This window comes from Propithecus coquereli, unplaced genomic scaffold (genome assembly GCF_000956105.1).
Source record: "Propithecus coquereli isolate 6110/MARCELLA unplaced genomic scaffold, Pcoq_1.0 Scaffold27, whole genome shotgun sequence".
NCBI lineage: Eukaryota > Metazoa > Chordata > Mammalia > Primates > Indriidae > Propithecus > Propithecus coquereli.
Genome location: NW_012148285.1, coordinates 7,368,495 through 7,383,962, shown reverse-complemented (window position 1 = coordinate 7,383,962; position 15,468 = coordinate 7,368,495). Strand labels below are relative to the sequence as shown.

General features: G+C 41.3%; 1 protein-coding gene across 3 annotated transcripts in view; it reads left to right on the top strand.

Annotated features, from left to right (window-relative positions):
- The window catches only part of GRIN2A (glutamate receptor, ionotropic, N-methyl D-aspartate 2A), a 356,110-nt gene that overhangs the window by 232,482 nt on the left and 108,160 nt on the right, over positions 1-15,468 (top strand). For all 3 annotated transcript variants that reach the window (XM_012647585.1, XM_012647586.1, XM_012647587.1), the window contains one exon: positions 13,331-13,445. In XM_012647585.1, the coding sequence (XP_012503039.1) occupies positions 13,331-13,445 (115 nt within the window). The remainder of the gene's footprint in view (positions 1-13,330; positions 13,446-15,468) is intronic.

The following is a 15,468-nucleotide window of genomic DNA, read 5'->3' as shown; positions in this document are numbered from 1 at the left end:
AAATAATATTCAGTAAAATGGACTGTTGGGCACATGATTGTATGAGTCTTAACACACAGATATTAATAGATTCATATAATCACTATCATAATCAGGATACAAAACCATTCTATCACCCCCCCCCCAATCCCTTATGATGTCAATTTATTGTCACACTCCCCCCACACCTTCAACCCTTGGCAATCGCTGAGGGTTTCTGTAGTTTCGTCTTTGGAGAGTGTCAGATAAAATGGAATCACACAGTGTGTAACCTTCTGAGACTCCTTTCAATCAGCAGAATGCTCTTGTGATTCATCCAAGTTGTTTTGGGTGTCTATAGTTCATTCGTTCGTATTTCCATATAGTATTCTAGTGTATGGATAGCCTAGAGATCCCACTCTTAGGTATGTAGAGAAAAGAAATAAAATCTTATGGTCGCACCAAAACTTATACACAAATGTTTATAACCTCTCTTTTCATAATTTCCCCGGACTGTAAAAGACCTAAATGTCCTCCAATGGCTAAAGAGATAAATAAGACTTTTGTGATGTTAAGTGATATTATGTCCATTCCCATTAACTTAAGCAAAAACAAAACACAGTGAAAACAAAAGGATTTATTTGTCCATTCAACTAGAAAGGATGGGTGGACTTGTTACCTTGTGTGTCTAGATCCGGGCTCGAATGACGTCTTCAAGTCTCACTCTCTCCCTCTCTCTCCCCCCACATCTTTCATGTTTCTCTTTGTTATGGTACATTGTTTCCCCCTCATGAATTGGGGACAAAAGTCATCTAAAGTACATGTTGATTCACATACTTTCAGCACTGTATCTTTTTAAGTCCAGGAAGACAGTGATCCCTTCTAGCTAAAACAAAACAAAACAAAAATTCCTGGAGAAGAAATCGGATTGGATGAGCTTGAGTCATGTGCCCATCCCTGAACCAATCACTGTGGCCAGAGAGCCTCTTCTTGGTGGGTGGGGGAAGATCTGTTATCAGAAAATGAAAGTGGCCAGAAACAACAGCTATTCCCATCGGAGGAAAGTGTAGGAACCAAAACCAAGAAGTGAGAAATCATGAGTCTCTAGTGAGATACCATGAGTGGTTTGGGTTTGCTCCAATGCAGAATACTGTTAAGACTGTGAAGAACAGTTTAAGGAAGTAAGGTTGGAAAAGTTAAAGTTGGCTCAGGAGCATGGATTTTATTTTTCAACCACGGGAGGGGGGCATTTCAGGCTTTTCGGAAGGGTGGGACACGATCAGAGCTGAGATTTAGGAACATTAATCTGGCTGGTGGCCTTAATATGAGGGTGGAGGATGCTACCGGGGGCAGGTAATATGTCATAACAGCCCAGGTGGGAGCAAAGGGAGTGATACTTCGAGCATGTTGGCAGCAAGCAAGAGAAATGAACTCTGATTAGCTTAATTTAAACAAAAGGAGATAATGAGGAAGGAACAATAGGAAATATTTTTGGACTTTACTGAGGTATCTTTAAAAAAAATCAGAGTAAAGGTTGAACAACTAAGCTTTGGAAAGGTTAGAATGTGAGGCATTACTCAGTGATCCAGGAACCTCACTGTAACTTTGGCTCAGAGCCAAAAATATCTCATCTCTGTGTCTTACCTATCAGGTTTAAAATTCCTAGGAGCGAGAATCTGAATGATTCACCTTGGGACGGGTGTACCCCATCTCCTGATCTTTTTTCTTTTAATGTCCAGGGGAAAAGAATAGGTATTCGGATATACATAGGGAGGCCTTTTTCAAAGAATGGGACTTGCTATATGTCAATAAGGCCCTCGACAAGGGGTACAGTCCAGTGAACTATACTAGTGTAGAAGGAAGCTAGATTTTTGCCAAGGGAAGGAATGTGAATATTCTTCACTTGGTTTAGAACTGAGAATTCCAATCAGTGGTCAGGAGATACGTTTTATTTCATTTGCATTTAAATGGATTCTGAATGCCTTTAGCTGGGATTTTCACCATGGTTATAATCTTACACCTGCTGCATTTTACTCATTGATATTATCTGCCCAGACTTGGAAAGCATGAGAGTTTTTGATTCTTCCTGAGAACTCAACTTGGTGTTTACCCTAAAAAAAAGCAAGCAGAAATGGAGTAATGGAAGATTAACCAATATTCTGATAGGTCAGTCTCCCCGGCTAACATTTCTATAGCAACAGAGACTTTAGCTGAAAATACATTGCCATTTATTGTAATTATTTGTATAAGATCTGCTTTCCCCTTAAGCTTTCAATGACGGCAGGGAAAGGACCACAAATTTTTAACTTACCACTTTATTTCCTATACTTTGCTGGCATACAGTAAGTCCTCAATATATGTGGAATTGATCTGTTTGCTAAGAAGTAGATTTGAAGCCTTTCGATAGATGTGCTTCTGGGGTACTGCTTAGTGGGTCAAACTCTTAATTTATGGTCCATAATGTATGGTTTTGGTTTTAGCAATGAAATTTTCATGCCCCAGGAAATTCCTCAGCCCTGGGGAAAACTGGGATGGTTGGTCACACTACTAATGGGTGTCATTCAAAAAATGTATTTATCATCTTCTAAATCTTACCACTATCACCGTGAAACTTCTCAACGACACTGTGTGGTTGTTATGGACTGAAAGTTTGTGTCCCCCGACTCCCAAAAATTCATATGTTAAAACCATAATCACCAACGTAATAGTATTTGGAGGTGGTGGGGCCTTTGGGAGGTAATTAAGAGTTAGATCATGTTATGAGACTAATGTCCTTGTGATGAGATTATTCCCTTATAAAATGAGAGACACCAGATCCATCTCTCTCCACCATGTGAGTGCACATTAAGAAGATGGTCTTGTATAAACCAGCAAGAGGGCCTTCACCGATGCCAGATCTTCCACTGATGCCTTGATCTTGGACTTTCCCGGCCCCCAGAACTGTGGGAAAAAATGTTGATTGTTTAAGCCGACCAGTCTATGGCAGTTTATTGTAGCAGCCTGAAACAACCACAGCAGTGGTGTTATCCCATTGACACCGGAGTGAACTAAGTCTCATGGGATTTGATTTGCTTACAGGTACAACACCAATCATGGTACATTGAACACTCAACTCCTGTTTGTCTGTCCCTAAATCGGCTCTTCTCTCTAACTCAGTGTTCCCAGAGTTCAGCGTACTGGGCTGTGAATTCATATCCTCGAGGAGTTCACAGTCTAGCAGAGGTGAGAAAGTCGTGCAGGCTATGAATTGCTCAAGTCTGGAGGGCACCCTTCACATCGTATTCATCAAAGACTTGTGTTGTAGTTTCACAGTTGTTCTGGCAGAGGGTGGTAAAGGGTCTTAAGAAAGAGGTGTCTTTTTATAATTAACACTGAGAGGTCGGGACTAACATAAATAATGAAGGTGCACTGTGAGCGAGGAGCGTGCCACATGAGGAATGGGGGTTGAGAGTTGGAAGAGGACACATCTGATTTGCGGGAGTCAGCTCCACTTTGTGGGGCAGGTGTTACAGCATTTGAGATGATCATGAAGGGCATCCAATAAGCACGACGCAGGGAATGAAAAGGAATTGTAGCTGTCGAAAAATGATGGGGGCGAAGCTATGTGGCCTGGCCTTGGGTTTTTGTCACCGTTCAGTCTTGTGTTTGGTGCAAAGTGGGAAAAACGTGGTCCTGAGGTGAGGATGAACGTATCGCTTTTCAACTCAAGTCAATAGACAGTGACCACTGTGCCTGTCCGCGTGCTGCTAGGTAAACGTGAATGACGGGAGGGGAGGCCTGATCTGTGCTCCTCCTGGCGGGGACCAAATGTGCGAATGTGGAATCCTCGGAAAACAGCAGGAGATGACGTGTTGCTAAAGGCTATCGCATGAAGGATGGATTAAAAAGAATCACAAGAAGGAAATAGTATCAGGAAATACCACATGGAAGAAATGGAGCTTGAAATCAGCCTTACCAATAAAAAAAGTATTGGGTAAAGTATTGAGGATGATGAAGCAGAAAGGTGTTTTGGGCAGGAGGAACAGCACATGCTAAGAGATGGGGGTAGCACCAAATATATTGGGTATTCGTAGGGGTTGGGAGAAAGAGCAGGAGAGAAAATCAAATATTGCAGAGCTAGAAGGAAACAAAGGAATATGTGGTGCCTCTCTCACATTTTTCAGAGAAGACAACTGAGGTGTAGGGAGGCTGAATGGAAGCTGTTGCACCTTAATTCAAAGGAAAATGTTTTGGTTCAAATAGTCACTCTACTACTTAAACCAGGTAGGATTAATTTTGTTTAAAAATGACAGAAAGTCTAAAACATAAAAGTGGCTTAAAGAAGAAAGGCATTGAATTCTTCCTTGTGTGAAAGGAGTCCAAAGGTACTCTGGGGCTAGTGTGGTATTCCACAGTGTCAGGGACCCAGGCTTTTTCTACCTTGTGCCTCTGCCACCCTAAGCCTGTGACCTCCAGCTCATGGTCCATGATGGCTGCTGGTGCTCCAGCCATCACGTCTGCATTGCAACCAGAAGGAAGGAAGATGGAACAAAGAAGGGCTCACCTCCTCCCTCTAAGGTACTTCCTATAAGTTGTACATATCATATCTTCTGTCTTCCTATTGGCTACATAGTCACATGGCCATGCCTAGCCACTAGGGAAGCTTGGATATAAGGGCTTTATTATTGGAGGTTCTGTGCTCAGCTAAACATGGGGCTACACCCTGTGTAGCCTTTTGCACCATTATAAAACCCTTTGAGCCTCTGTTCCTGCTCTTTATAAGATGGGAAAATCAACTCTTAGTTCTTAGGGTGAGAACTCAGGTAGCATGGATGGTAACTCTACCTTTGAGTTACCTCTTAGATTCCTAGAGTGATCCACAGAGCATGATAGACACCCACTGGAAAGATAGATAAAGTAGGGCTCATTGTCAAAGGTAAAAATAAGAACAGAGAGCTGAGACTTTTGTTCACTGAATAAATAGGCATTGAACATCTACTCCATGCCACTCTTCCAGGTTCTACGAGTGGGAAACAGCAGTGGACAAAACGGACACAGCCCCTGCTTTCCTGGGTCCTATATTCCAGGATAGGAATATCCAGAACTTCTTGGATAACATTGTACCTTGACTTGAATGTCAGTCGATCCATATCATTATTCTATGTTTTGGGATTTAGTGGGGGAGGCCACCTCCGTGCATACCTGCCTCTTTGAGGTCTTGAATAATTTGGTAGCATAGGCACAGGGGACTGAGTGAGCTCAGAAGCTGCTTGTCATGTCACCTACTTTTTTTCTGCTCTCTTGGATTAGAAGCTCATTATGTGAGCTGGTTCCATTGGCTTTTGTGCCAGCCAGTTCCAAACGGTCGGGTGAGGCATAGTCATTAGAGGTTAATGGTGATATAGTTGGTGCTATATATATATATATTTTTTGAGACAGAGTCTCACTCTGTTGCCCTGGCTAGAGTGCCGTGGCGTCAGCCTAGCTCACAGCAACCTCAAACTCCTGGGCTCAAGCGATCCTTCTGCCTCAGCCTCCCGAGTAGCTGGGACTACAGGCATGCACCACCATGCCTGGCTAATTAGTTGGTGCTATTTTAATAGTGTCAAAAAATACTATCTATAATTTCCAGGTTCTCCCACCCCAGGTTACTGAGAGAACTCTACATATAAGGAAAAACAGCAGAGTGGGATTCAAAGGACCAATTTCTCAATGGCCATTCAGGCTTCTCCTAACTCCTAATACAGTAGAATTAGGACATGTACCGTAGAACCTACTCTATATGCCCGGCTCCCCATTTAAATCTTTGACCAGCTGGCTCAGGGGTATGCTCTCTGGAGTACGGAGGAGGAGGAGAGTCATTTTCAGAGAAAGCTTAACCCTAACTTACTTGCCCCAAGTTTTAGCCGTAGAGGTTGTATTATAACAGACAGCAGGTAGAGTCCTGTCCTTAAAGAGTCACCCTCGACTCACGTATGTTCACCCCATAGAGATGGAAGAGGGAGGGAAGCTCAGGAGCTGAGAGTGGCAGGCTGGTACCTGGGTCATGGCCCTTGCACCATAGGAGCCTCAATTTTTGGAAAATTAACTGAAAATTGAGAAACACTAAATGGGTTATGGTGGCATTTATGAAACAGTAAGAGAATTAAAGTCTAAAGGGAATAGTGAGTAATAAATATGTCTAGAGAACATTTCAAATAATCATATTTTAGAAGTTAAAGGAGACTTATGACGGTAAGGCGAAAGAGATAAAATAGAAATCTGGAGGAATGAGATATTTTAAGTAATAGTTAAAGGAGCTTATGCAGCCCATGTGTGGTTGGCGGTTAACACAAGGACAGAGGGACCCTGGAAATGAGTATACTAAATGGCAAAGAGAAGCATAGCTTTAAAAAGACTGAGTTGCATTTGTAGTGGGGTGTTAGAAAATATGACAGTGTGGGAAAAGAGTGAAACATACATGGGAATCCGGTAAGTGCAGCCCGGCGGGGCGGGGGGGTATTGGGAACTCTGAACAATCAGATTAGCTCCGCCTCTTCCCTTGGGGTGGGGCCTCAGAGAGGGTGCATTGCCTCCCTTGTGGGGCTGGAAGTAGCAGCCAAAATGGTCCTCCAGCCCTTCGACCTCAAATTTTAGGAGGGGGAAAGATAATTATGTGAAGCATGACAAATACTGCTGCTTCTACCACCATTTACCAAACACCCGTAACGTGCCAAGCGCTCTGCTGGCCATATTACATCTGTCTCTCTTTAAACTGTATCTAACGTAATCCCTGTAATTACCCAGTGACACGGCCATTATGACCTCATTTTTGCAGAAGAAACAAATACTCTGAGAATTTAGGAAACTTAACCCGACATTGAAAGCCACAAAACTGGATTCTAACCCAGGCTGTCCGATTCTTGCAGAATTACCTCTTTGCAGTTGTTGCACTGGAATTAAACACTGAAGGTGGGAGACCCTAGAGACCCGTCCCTGCTCATTCATTTATTCGCTTATTCAACAGGTGCTTGACTGCAAGACGCATGCATGCTCTTCTAGGTGTCGAACAGTTGCAGCGATCAAAGCAAAGATCCCTGCCTTTGAGGAGCTTTCCATTTTCTGTGCTAATTTCTTTAAAATTCAGTATCTCTCTGCCAAGAAAATGAACATTTTTTTTAATTGGCCACAATAGAATTTGTGTTGAAAGAGTACACGATACTTCCCTCTTTTTTTTTTTTTTAACCTATTTTTTTCTTTTATTTCTTTATGCTGTAGTTTCTAAGTCTGTTTTGGAGGTTACTGGTGTAGATGATGCAGATCTGTGTGTCGGAGTTCTGAAGTTTCTGTCTTGACATTTAAGTCTCGACTCTACTATCACGCCTTGGTAATTGTTCGGGGGAAACAGGAAACCACCATGGATTACTATATATGAAATTGCGCATGGGGCAAAGAGGAAGGCACACCCACCCATCAAGAGACTGCTGAAAAGAGATGGTGTAAGAGGGTTTGGGGGAAGCAGGAAAAGAGGGGGTGTATGAGCTGGGAACTGAAAACTGGTAAAAGTAGAATGAGGTTGCTCTAAAGAGGGATGAGGATTCATTTGTGTCCATGAGGGAATAGTTAATGGAAGATGAGAGAGTACTAAGGCAGACATCAAAGTTGAAGAGATTTTAAAACACAGGAGAAAGCTGGAAAGAGCAAAAAAAAAAAATTCTAAAAAGGAAAGTGTCTTCAGAATTGAGAAGAGGTTAAGGAAAACAGCGACTCTGTTTTCAAAAACATGTAAATTAAATGACTAACGAAAAGACTATGACACCCAACGCAGTTCGAGGAGGCATTTAAGAGATCCTGTGATTCGGGAAACGGCCCTGGGAGCTTGGGAGATGGCAAAGCAGACGGAAAATTAACCCAAAATGGAGAAACACTAAATGAGTTATGGTGGCATTTATGAAACGATGAGAGAATTACAGTCTAAAGGGAAATAGCGAATAATAAATATGTCTAGAGAACATTTCAACTAATCAGATCTTGGAAGTTAAGGGAGACTTATGACGGTAAGGCGAAAGAGATAAAATAGAAATCTGGAGGAATGAGATATTTTAAGTAATAGTTAAAGGAGCTTATGCAGCCCATGTGTGGTTGGCGGTTAACACAAGGACAGAGGGACCCTGGAAATGAGTCCATTAAATGGCTTTAAGAGGCAGAGTTGCGTTTGTAGTCGGGTGTTAGAAAATATGACAGAGTGGGAAAAGAGTGAAGAATACACGGCAAATTTGCATAAATGTTAGCTACTATATATTAGGCAACAGCTGTATACTAGGCATTGTGCTAGGTATTATATGTCCACTACTGAGTTAGGTTAAACCATGTGAAATTGTCGTGGCCAGTTTATATGGTTTAACCTAATCCATTTTTACAAAAATGGACATGGAGGCTTAGAGAATTTTAAATATGCTTCCCAAGGTGTCACAGCTGGAGAGCAGCACAGCTGGGCTTTGATCCAGGTACTGTCTTGCTGCAATGCCTGTTCTCCTTCCTTGACATCATGAAACCTTGACAACATAGACACAGCAATTCACACTCTTTTACTCATTCTGCACATATTTGTCCAGTGCCAGCTCTGTGCCAGGCACTCTATTCAACACTGGAAATTCAATACTCAACAAGGCAGATGAGGTCCCTGCCTCCGTGATGTGTTATACAGTCTACTAGTTTAAAAAAAAGAGGAAAAAAGAGAGTCTAGAACAGCTGTCCAATAGAAATATAATGTGAGCCACATGCAACTTAAATTTTCTAGTAGCACATTAAAAAAGTAAAGCAGATGAAATTCATTTTAATAATGTATTTTATTTAACCCAACATGTCTAAACTATTTCAACATGAAATCAATATAAAATTATTTAGGAGATGTTTATACTTTTTTAAAATACCAAGTCTTCAAAATCTGGTATGTATTTTACACTTACGGCACACTTTAATTCAGAATAAACATATTTTAAGTGCTCAATAGCCACATGTGGTCGGTGGCTGTCCTATTAGACAGTGCAGATCTAGAGAGAACTTGACAATTCTGGCCCAATTTCTGGCCCATTACATCTGAAAATGTAATTTGAAGCTTAGAATCATCCAGAATTTCTGGTATTTTATCTGCCCACTAAAGGTTTATGGTCAATTTTTGAGAGACAAGGAAAACAGTGATAAGATTTTACTGTTTAATACAAGTGCCCAGCAGGTGTTAATGGGCCAAGCGACGTGGTGTTTAATGGTATTTCCCCAGGTAACGAATTTTGCTCTGGAGCAAGTTTAAGTGGGAAGAAAGCCCAAGGAAATATGGGTTGTCCTTCCTAGAAATTGGATGGGGGAACTGAAGGTAATAGGTACTTGCTCCCTGCCAACTTCATAATGAAATTACTGTTCAGCAGAAATCTCTGTTAAGAGGTTTTTTTTTTTTCTTCCCAAGGGACTGAAGACTCTTAATAGCAAAAGAAAGACAATATTAACATTGAGTATATGGAGCCACTGGTCCGGAATATTGAATCTTAAAGGAACACGGAAAAATCTGCGCATGAGTATTTCCAGATAGTTGTTTTCATATAATCTGAAGACAAGTGTTTGCATCTAAATATTTACCCTGCTAATTCCATCTAATTTCGCTACAAAATGGAAGAAAGGGAGTGAGTGGAGGAAATGGAGATGGGAAATTAAAGAAGGAGATTTAAGTAAATTCAACTGGAAAATCTAAAGAAAGATTAGATTCTTTGTACCCTGATTCATGTACCCTGGCTCCAGGGTACATGCCAGCTTCTTGATTAAAATGATTACTGTGGCATTCAGGTCATGTAACGTAACCCGTGAATGGCTCACCCCAGGGCCATGTGTCTGTGTCAGTACTAAAACATTTGTTCCCTGATCTACCTTTTCCAAACAGAAAACAAAATGGATATTTCTAAACCTCTTGGTGATTTACTAAATTTTTCAGTTTTCCCGCATTTGGGGCACTAGGTAGATCCAACCTGAACTCCCTTCATCTCAGAGTGTTGGATAATGGAAACCTGGCTTGAGAGCTCATGGGATTCAATTAGAAATACCTCAATGAATGGACTGGCCCAACTCCAAGCTTGGGCAGCTGGTATAGTGACTGTTTTCTGTTAGCTCAGGTCCTCAGGTCAAGGCCACTGGTGTCCTTGTCTGCAGTTTCTATGCTGAAATCCCACTGGGGTTGCTCACCTATCTGTCCCATTTCTTTATTCCAACTGCTGCTTCCTTTCACCGCCAGCCCTATTTCTTGCCTCGATTACCACAAAGCCTTTTCTGCCTCATGCAAACTTGCTCTTCAAGCCCCCACCCCCAAGAAACACAGGATGAAGTGCAAACCCCACAGTACAGTCTGTACAGCACTTACTTACTTACCTGACTGCCGCTTCTATCTCTAGCTTCCTCCCCCAGGTTACTTCCCCACACACGCCTCGCATCCCTACCATCCTGACCTGACCCCCGCTCATCGAACGGGTCATGGCGTTTCATGGTTCCCTGCCCTTGACTCTGCAGTTTCCTCCATGCGATGTGTCTTCTCCCTTTCCCTTTGCCATTCACCTGCTCAACCCTTACTCTTCCATCCCAGCACAACCCAAACGGCTCCCACTTTGTTTCCTGTTTCCCACCCTGCATTGCAGTAGGATCGGACATTCTATTTCTTATGCTCTTACTGGCTTACTTGATATGTGTCCCTGTTTTTATAGTTGCTATTCTTTATTGCATTTATTTGTGTCTCTCCAACCTTGGAAACTGAAGTGCGTTTGGTTATTTTTGTATCATTTTCCTAGCATAGTTCTTGGCACAGGCTTGACACGTAGTAGGTACTCAAATATGTCTACTGGATGGAAGAATGGATGAATGTATCGATGGATAGATGGATGGATGGATTAACGTGCCTGGACAAATGTGTCGATGGATTGATGGATGGATGGATAAATGTATTGATGGATAGATAGATGGATGGATGGATGGATAAATAAATGGATGGATAAATAGATTGATGGATTGATGGATGGATGGATAAATGTATTGATGGATATATGAATAGATGGGTGACTGTATTGATGGATGGGTGACACTTCTGGTGACGATCTGTCAACATAGTCACCAAACATTAACTGAGTCCCTACGGTATGTCAGACAATGTGACAGGGCTAAAAATAACCATGGGAAATAGAACAAAAATGTCAGCTTGAAAAATAAAAATGACTTAATTTAGTCCCAAATGGTTACTTTGAAGGCCCGCTAGTAATGAGGAGTTTGACCAAAGCCCAGTTCTCCTTTAAACCTCAGTTCCATGCAGAGATCCAATAAGGGATGTGAAATGGAATGCTTCTAGATCTGCCTGTCTGGAACATGTTCATTTAGCTCATCAAACTCCAGCCAGGCAACATCAAAGGGAATAAGGAAACAGAAAAAAAAAAAAACAGTTTGAATTGTCTAGATAGTGACTATTTTTTTTCCAAAATATTAAAGGGGTACAAATGTTTTTGTTACAGGATACCTTTTATAATGCTTAAGTCAGATCTTTTAGTGTGCCCATCAGCAGACTACAATGTTCATTGTGTCCGACAAGTAAGTTTTTACCCCCTTCTTGATTTCCAATGACCTTTACATCTCTTTGTGCCCATGTGTGCCCATCAATCAGCTCCCAATTATTAGAGAGTACATGTGGTGTTTGTTTTTCCATTCCTGAGATTCTTTACTTAGGATAATGATCTCCAGTTCCATCCAAGTTGCTGCAAAAGACATTATTACATTCCTTTTTATGGCTGAGTAGTACTCCATGGTATATACTAATATGTATCACATTTTCTTAATCTACTCATGAATTGATAGGCACTTGGGTGGATTCCGCATCTTTGCGATTGTGAATTGTGCTGTGATAAACATTTCAGTGCAGGTGTCTCTTTGATAAAATGACTTCTTCTCCTCTGGGGAGATACCCACCCATTAACAAAAATAGTGATGTTCTCTTCAAGTGCACAGAAACATTTTTACTTTTGCTTCTACTGGCAGCAAATCTGAGTGTCTCACTCCTCTACTTAAAATCTTTCGTGGATACCCATTATGGCCAAAGTCCAACCCTTTAGTGTGTCGTACAAGGTCCCTTATGATCTGGTTTCAGGGATCCTCTCCAGGCCCATCCCACTGCAAATAATACAGCCGCCAGCCTTCCTAAGTGTCTCCTACTCCCCCAGGATGTGCCAGGACCCTTGCTGACTCTTTACTTTAGACCACCCCTCTGTTCAGAATGCTCCCTCCGACCTCTCCTTAACCCCTTCACCCTTCGAGATTCCCTGGGAAGCTCTCCCTAGATCCCCCCGCTTGAGTGAGGGGCCCTTCCTCTGTGTTCTCCCAACTTCTCACACTCTCCATCAGTACACAAGTGGCATCGTAGGCGTTGCTGTTGTCTATGTGTCTGTGTCATTGAATTGTCAGGATGTGGGTAAGAGGGTGGATGAGCACTGTGTTTGTTATTCCTGTGTCTATAGGATTTATCATAAGGCCTGACACTTAACAGACATCCAGTAAATAGTGGTTAAATCAAGGTATCGCTCTAGGATGTGATCAGAGATACTCCAAATGCACCAAATAAAATAACGATTACTCTTTTCTCTTTCTAGAATAGCAGAGTTTTATCTGTCTATTTGTTAAAAGTATTTGATTGCAGAGAATTTGAAAAATACAAAGATACACAAAAGAAAATCAAAAATACCTGTAATCCCTCCATGCACAGATAAGCTCTGTTTTCATCCTCTTTTCTGCTTTGGTAATATTAAATAGCGAGCATTTTTTCCATGTCATTAACTTGTCTTGAAAAATATGACTTGTAATAATCCTAATAGTCCATTGAATATTAATAGACTCACAATATTGTTCCTTGCCTTTTCCCCAATCTCTTCGCCTTGTCCTTGGAGACCGGATTCTCCCCCGTACCACGCTGTCAGACTCGTCTGTGTTATGGTGGCCCAGGGAGGGACATGTGACCCATTGGGCCAGTCTCTCTTTTTGGCATTTCTTGCAGCCTAATTGTCCTCCTTGGCGCCATCCTTCTTCAGCTGCTCTTGGTGTCAGTGGAATATGAAGCAAAAAAATGCTACGGCTTCAAGATACCTTTCATTTCTGGGGAAGCCTTTGAATGCTTCAGTCCACCACACTGTGTTTACTGTGTGTCTGCTAAGTGGCCACCACCGTGTTTCCTTAGATGTTGTTAAAGACATCTAATACTTCCACAGAGAGAGGCCGCTTGTGACGGATGGCAGCATTGTGAGTTTACACTTTTTCAGTGTTACGCAGATGATGGCATCTGGTTATTTGTTTGACCTCTTTAATTCTTCCCTAAAAATTTGTTTTTCTCTCTTCCTCTCTCTAGATTTATGGTCAACGTGACATGGAATGGCAAAGACCTGTCCTTCACCGAGGAAGGCTACCAGGTGCACCCCAGGCTGGTGGTGATTGTGCTGAACAAGGACCGAGAGTGGGAAAAGGTGAGCATCCTCCTATGTGCCCCAGGCAGGGAGGGAAGAAAGTGTGGGCAGTAAAGGGGCTCAGACTGCTTCTTTTACAAAATATTTCTTCTTGAGATGTCTGGATCCTATCCCACAGCCAAGAGCAGGGCTGTCTTGGAACAGGGCAGCCTAAATATTGTAAGTTGCAATTGGAATGCTTTCCCCGGGTGAACCCTGGTAACTGTGTGCTGTTTTCCATGGGGGTTCTCAAATCCCAGTAGGAAGGGTCCAGACTTGGGATATTTAAAGCCAGAGAAGTTTGGTTTGCAGCATGCCATAGCAAATGTTGACTATATAGCAGTGATCATACCAGTTTCCCCTAACCTCATCATTGTGTACCATAACCACCATTTTGCCAGATGGATAAACCCACTGTATTTTCATTTTCTTGGTCTTTTACTTTAAATAAACTAATTTTCAAAACTTAAACATATCACTTCCGTAAGTTGTAGGTTGGTGAGAGAGATTATATTTCTCGTAAAGCACATTTTCTAGTACATATATATCAACTATTGAAAAATGTAAAAATTTAGCATGCAAAGAAAAAAAGTATCTAATGTACTGCACAAGCCATGACCTGAGTCAGAGAGGAGAGAATTCATGGGGAATTTACAGATGATCTCATACATACAGTGGCAATATCTGACCCAGTCACACTCCCTTTCTCCCCCATAATTCAACTCTTAAATTAGTTGCTATGGTATCACATAAAGGGCAGGAATAAAGACCAAGAGGGAAGCCTATATTGTTATCTTGTCTTTTTTGACAAGCAATGCCTGACCTCTAAAGTACTTCAACATTTTGAGATTTAGCTTCACTATGCACATCAAAGGAGGCCTGAGTGACCTGGGAGGGGAGGAAGAAACAGGATGTGGGGTGGGAGACATAACAGAGTTCACTGGAATTGGGAGAAAATACACACAACAGAAGCATTGACTTTGGGGAGACAAGGACAGATTCCTAGAAGGGAACTGTGAAGAGGAAGCTGAGAAAAATTTTGCTACATCCAACAGCTATAAAATACACATTCCTGATGAATGTTACTACTATATGTGCACATAAGTGTTGATCAGTTAATACCAATTTGATGGTGAGTACATGTGATGCTTGTTTTTCCATTCTTGTGTCTTCAGTTAGTACAATGGGCTCCAGCTCTATCCAGCATAATACAAGAGGTGCTAGATCACCATTGCTTTTTGTGGCTGAGTAGAACTCCATGGTTCATCAGGTGTTGGGCAGGTGGGGGGAGGTGGGGATGCGTATATTCACACCTAATAGGTGCGGTGCACACCATCTGGGGGATGGACACAGTTGGAGCTCTGACTTGGGCACGGCAAAGACAATAAATGTAACCTAAACATTTGTACCTCCATAATATACTGAAATAAAAAAAAATACACATTCCTTCCGGTGCACATGGAAAATCCACCAAAGTAGACTACCTTCTAGAGCATAAAACAAGTCTCAATATATTTCGAAGGACTGAAACAATGCAGAATGCATTCTTTGACCACAACAGCATTAAAATAAAAATTGGTAACAAAAACATATCTAGAAAAATCCCTAAATGTTTGGAAAATTACAATACATTTCTAAATAATCTATAGGTCAAAGAAGAAATCAGAAAGACATTGGAAAATATTTTGAACAGAATGATAGTAAAATGCAAAATGTCAAAATTTGAAGAATAAAACAGCAGGCTTACTAAGAGGGAAATTCATAGCTTTAAATCCTTATAATTAAAAAAAATAAAGGAAAACCTAAAGTCAACGATTTAAGCTTCTAAATTAAGAAGCTAGAAAAAGAAGAGCAAAGTAAACCCAAATGAAGTAGAAGGAAAAGATAATAAATATAAGAGTAAAAACCAACAAAGTAGAACACAAAATGTAGAAAATAATCAACAAAGCCAAAAGCTAGTTCTTTGAAATGATTAATAAAATTCATAATTCCTAGCAATAATGATCACACAAAAGTGAGAAAACACAAATAACCAATATTAAAA